Source organism: Onychomys torridus, chromosome 4 (assembly GCF_903995425.1).
Source record: "Onychomys torridus chromosome 4, mOncTor1.1, whole genome shotgun sequence".
NCBI classification, from domain to species: Eukaryota; Metazoa; Chordata; class Mammalia; order Rodentia; family Cricetidae; genus Onychomys; species Onychomys torridus.
The window spans coordinates 10,540,311-10,545,327 of NC_050446.1; the positions used below are offsets into that span (position 1 = coordinate 10,540,311).

Here is a 5,017-nt window from a genome sequence, read left to right on the forward strand (position 1 = left end):
CTGCATATTTGCTAGTTAAGTCCCAGGTCCTAAGGTTTCATTTGCCCAGGATATGCTTCCTACTGCATTTTGAGATGATATCAGAATGTTCCCAACAGTCCCAGAAAACGGCCAGCGGAACTTCCAGAGGGGCTGCAGCATGAAGCTTGGGATTCCTTCACGCAACAGCTCAGCTTAGAACTCCTCACTGTCCCCTTTGTTATTAGCCCTCTATAAGATTCTAGATTTGCCTATAACTCCAGGGGCAAGCAGCCTACAAAGGACCGCCCCTCCTCCCGGTCAGGTGACATTGTTGCCTAGCAACAGGACGCTGCCGCCACAGCAGCAGCTTTGACTACTATACTAGTGGGGGCTACTTTCCTGTGGAGGTCAAATGTCTGAAGAAAACCCCCAAGAGTGCACGGAGCCGGTGGAGCCCAAGGCTAAGCCCGCCCCAGAGAAGACGAGCGACTACTACCGCGTGAGCGAGCAGCTCCCAGTCAGGTTCAACAACCCGGGGTGGTTTCGTGGCTACAGGTGAGGACTGAGGTTACCTCCTCCAGGCAGTAGGGGGCCGCAGGTGGCCATGCGTGTGAACTCCCAAGTGCCTGGCCGCTGAGGTCAAAAGAAGCCAGAGGTGGACCTTGTTTCTTGTGTCACCATTACTATGAGAGTCGTGGACCTGCTGTCTGAGCAACTGTAAGAGTGAATGTGTGTGGCTGCAAGGTTGTGTGTGGGTGTGGGGGGTGGGGGGTGGGGGGGATTGTCTCTTCGCTTTTGAGGCTCCTCTGAAAGTTGAACACCTCACAGCAGCGTGGTGCTCTTGCAAATGATGGAAGCCTTCTTGACTTCTGTGAAGCATGTGCAGGCACACTACCAACCCCTCCCCACAAGCAAGAGGACAGCTTGCAGAGGCCTCAGGACTGAGAAGTAGAGTGGTGTCCAGTTGGTGGCCTCTGTAGCACAGACCACAGCTTCACAAACCGGATTTCCTTCCTCCTCTCCACCTGACTGAAGCTTGGCCTCTGTAAAGGTTGGGGCGCAGAAGCAGAGGGACTGCTGGGTAACAGGGTCCGGAAGCTGAGACTCTGTTCCCCTGGTAGCTACACACCTGGCAGTGGCAGTCTGTACCAAGGTTCCACTGAAGCCTCTACCTCAGCATTTGCTGGCTGGCTGTTCTGTGGGGGTGTATTTTGGAAGGGTCAGGGGCCATGGCTGGGGGTGGGGGTCAGGTCTGCTGGGAGAGAGTGCCCACAGTGGGAGCCCTATTGGTATTGATATTGCCTCTGGGGATATCACCAAAAAAAAGCTCCATCAATCAAAGATTCTTCCAGGTTGTGACTTGCTGGCTTAGAATGAGTATGAGTGGGGAACAGAGTGTCTTTTTTTTCTACAGGACCAATGAGCTTGTCTCCATGTACAGGACCAGTAACCAAACCTATGGGAGCAGAGCGCCCACAGTGCATGAGATGCCGGTATGTGCAAGCCAGACATGCCAGGATGAGGTGCCATCTAGAAGAACAGAATTAGAAATGCGGGGCACCTCAAATCATGTTAGAACAGGGCAGGGCAGAGAGATGATAGAGTGCGTTTAGAAGCAAAGTTGTAGAAAGAGAGAAGTCCACGTGAACTTGCTTCTGCCCTGTCCTGCTCTAGTCACACCCTCAGACAGGCGTGCTCTTCTTCACATGGGCACCCAGTGGCAAATCAACGAAACCAAGTGTTCTCTGAGATTGTTTTGTGCTGTGAGGTGTGCTTTTTGCATTAGGGTGCAGGACTGGTCAGAGCTAAGTTTGCAAGATGATGCCACTGTGACCGAAGTCACTGAGATCCAGGGAACGCACTAAAGGAGTCAGTGAGCATCCCCACCCAGTTCACCAGGGCTCCCACTTGGAATGAGGATGTTGGCGGTCATTGTCCCATACAGTTGGTTTTGTTGTTGTTCTTGTTGTTTGTTTATTTGTTTGAAATAGAGTTTTACTGTGTAGCCCTGGCTGTGCTGGAACTCGCTCTGTAGACCAGGCTGGCCTCAAACTCACAGAGATCCACCTGCCTCTGCCTCCTGAGTGCTGGGATTAAAGGTGTGCACAACCACGTCTAGCTGCTTCTGCATTCTTAAATTGCATTCTACTTGTTTTTGTGTGTGATGCACCATGGCACATGTATGTAGGTCAGAGGACAACTTGTAGGAGTTGGTTCTTGTCTCCATGTGAGTGGGGATCCAATTCAAGTCATCAAGGCTGGCAACAAGTGTCTTTACCTTTTTTCTTTGAGACACGATCTCAAATTAGCCCCAGATAGTTTTGAATTCACCATGTAGCTGAAGGTAGCTTTGAACTCCTAAACTTCTTGCCTCCATCTCCCAAGTGCTGGGTTAAAGATGTGCTCTACCACACCCTGTTTTATGAAGGGCTGGGGCTTTGCTAATGTTAGACATAGTGTTCTATCAGCTGAGCCACACCCCCAGTTTCTGGTTCAACTTTTCTAAAAGGCCACTAAGAAAATGCTGCTCTGGTCAACAATGGCATTTTACACTCAGATTAGCAGGCAATGGACCACAAGCCAAGGGTATCAGGCAAGTTAGGAGGTGGCTGTTCCCTGCTTCATACAGTCCTGTTCTCTGGGGTTGGCTGTTCAGCTTCCTGACTGAGTACACTGCACGCTGTGAGGAGCTCTTAGTATAATTCTCTATGATACTGCAGTGGTGGGTTTGTGTCATTGTACACTTGTCAAAAGGTACTGAATGTGAAGGGCCAAGAGGGGGTGGGGGCTGAGTGCTTGGTGCTGTTAGTCAACAGTCAAGTAGCAAGCAGTATTGGCTCGGATGCAGGTACACCTGCAATACAGCCTGCTAACAGTGGGGGAGCTGTGGACATTGGGATGGGATCTGAACACCTCAGATTTTCCTGGAAATCTCAAACTTGCCTTTTGAAAAATGCTCTGAGCTGGGCGGTAGTGGTACATGCCTTTAATCCCAGCACTCGGGAGGCAGAGGCAGGTGGATCTCTGTGAGTTTGAGGCTAGCCTGGTCTACAGAGCTAGTTTCAGGACAGCCTGTGTGTCTCAAAACAACAAACAAAAACAAACAAACAAAAAAAGAAAGAAAGAAAAGAATAAAAAAGAAAGAGAAAAAGAAAGAAAAAAGTTCTGAAATAATTTCTCTTTACATGGTGGAGGTTAGTTTGCAAATGTCAGACATCTCCCTATCATCTAATAATTCTGTCTAGCTAGGCTGATTCTTTCCCCGTTCCTCTTTTCACAGTAGCCTCACTACACTCTCAGCGAGAGCTGAGTTCTTCAGGCCTCCAAAGGGCAGCCCCTTCCCTACACTGGGCCGGTAGTGCATCCTCTGGAGTCTCTAAAGCGCTTTACAGAGGGTTTCGGCTCACAGCCAGGACAGAAACCCACTGCTATGGCCTGGAGGATTGACCCCAAAGGTCTGTGTGTTAAAGGCAGGGTTACTAGTGTGTGCTCCTGGGATGTGGGACTTTATGGGAGTTTTCAGGGCATTGGAGGTACACCCTTGAGAGGGATCCTGGGATCTAGCCAGCCCTCTCTTCCATCATGGCTCCTGACTCAAGCAGTTTGCTTTGACCACTGTTAGCCAGCACCCCCAGCCAAGTGCCTTGGCCTTGGCCTCAGAATTGTCCTTCATGGGACTGGAACTCCAGGAGTGAGGCCCAGATATATATATATTCTCTCTCTCTCTCTCTCTCTCTCTCTCTCTCTCTCTCTCTCTCTCTCTCTCTCTTTCACTTTGAGACAAGGTTTCTCTATATAGTCATGACTGTCCTAAAACTTTCTATATAGACCAGGCTGGCCTGGAACTCACAGAGAGCTGCCTCTTGAATGCTGAGATTAAAGGTATGGGCTACCACACCCCCTAACTTTTTCTCTTCCCAAGTTAATTTTAAGTATTTCATTTGAATATTGCAATGTGACTATACTCATGGAAGAAAAAGCTGAAACTTACAGAGGCCATGTGACTTGCCCAGTGTAGCATGGCTGGCAGAGTAGACCTTGGTGTGTATGTGTGGGGTAAGGGGTGTCATTTTGGCCTGACCCCAGGTTAATGCTTGTTGCCACACCTAGGTGTGGAGGTGTTGCACACAGGTGACCCTGTAACTTCTTTTACTGTCCATGCAGTATGGACACAAGGCATTGCTACTTATAGTAGACATATTAAGCACAAATTGGGATGACTGGGGCAAAAGAGGCCATCTTGCCCACTCAGGTTTCTGTGCTTCCTAGTAACAGAGGCTGTATTCTCGCATATTACTCTTCTTCCAAAATACCAGTCTGGCTGCTTGAGTATTATCACACACCACTAATCCTCTTGTTTCTTTTCACTTCTAGACTGTATTTTATCCATCTTCAAATAAGTTTTCCAGAGAATGTTTAGCTTCTGGAATGTTCCTGAATAATACTTTTAATGTCGGCTTGGAGAAGAGCGTGGTGACAGGCCCTGACAATTACATCACCCACTATGACCGCCTTAACTTTCACCCTAGTTACAATGTCAACAGGCCATCCATCTGTGACTAAGGGAGCTGGCTGCCCGTCCGGGGTCGGGGGTGGGGGATGTCTCCTGACTCAGCGCTGCTGTAGGGAGGAACATTGCTGCCCCTGATCCTCGACAAGTGCCCGGTTCTAAAGGTACAGATCTCACTGCCTTCTCAGAAAACACTTTTCCTTCCAGGAAGGGAAAAATATGCAAATAGGGCCATAATGTCCTTCGTTCTGTATTTTACACAGGAAAGATACTGATGGCTGCATTTACTATTAAAAAAGTTGCCACAGCCTCAATTTCTGGCTTGTCTCATCTTTGCCCTGGAGCAGCAGGGAACTGCACATCTTGGAACCCAAATCTTGGTCTGAAATGCAGAGTGTGGCAGGGAGTGCCACAAAGTGTCTTTATTTGAGAGCTGTTGCCATGTGTGACCATACTAGGCTGAAGTCTGCACAGACCCTAGAAGGTCCCCAGAGAGTGTGGGGTGCCCCAGCTGGTAGTACAAATGTCAAGTGAGCGTTCTCCAGT

At 49.1% G+C, this 5,017-nt stretch overlaps 1 protein-coding gene across 1 annotated transcript; it reads left to right on the top strand.

Moving 5' to 3' along the window:
- Positions 1–357: 357 nt before the first annotated feature.
- C4H9orf116 (chromosome 4 C9orf116 homolog) lies at positions 358–4,694 on the top strand. Its single transcript, XM_036182996.1, has 3 exons — positions 358–516; positions 1,376–1,454; positions 4,336–4,694. Exons 1-3 carry the CDS (start codon positions 374–376, stop codon positions 4,522–4,524), a joined length of 411 nt encoding a protein of 136 aa, XP_036038889.1. The 5' UTR covers positions 358–373; the 3' UTR covers positions 4,525–4,694.
- Positions 4,695–5,017: the final 323 nt, after the last annotated feature.

Coding starts and splice junctions, on each gene's coding strand:
- C4H9orf116 (XM_036182996.1), top strand. CDS start 374: ATGTCTGAAGAAAACCCCCAAGAGTGCACGGAGCCGGTGGAGCCCAAG. Junction 517..1,375: donor GGGTGGTTTCGTGGCTACAG/GTGAGGACTGAG, acceptor TTTTTTCTACAG/GACCAATGAGCTTGTCTCCA. Junction 1,455..4,335: donor CCACAGTGCATGAGATGCCG/GTATGTGCAAGC, acceptor TTTCACTTCTAG/ACTGTATTTTATCCATCTTC.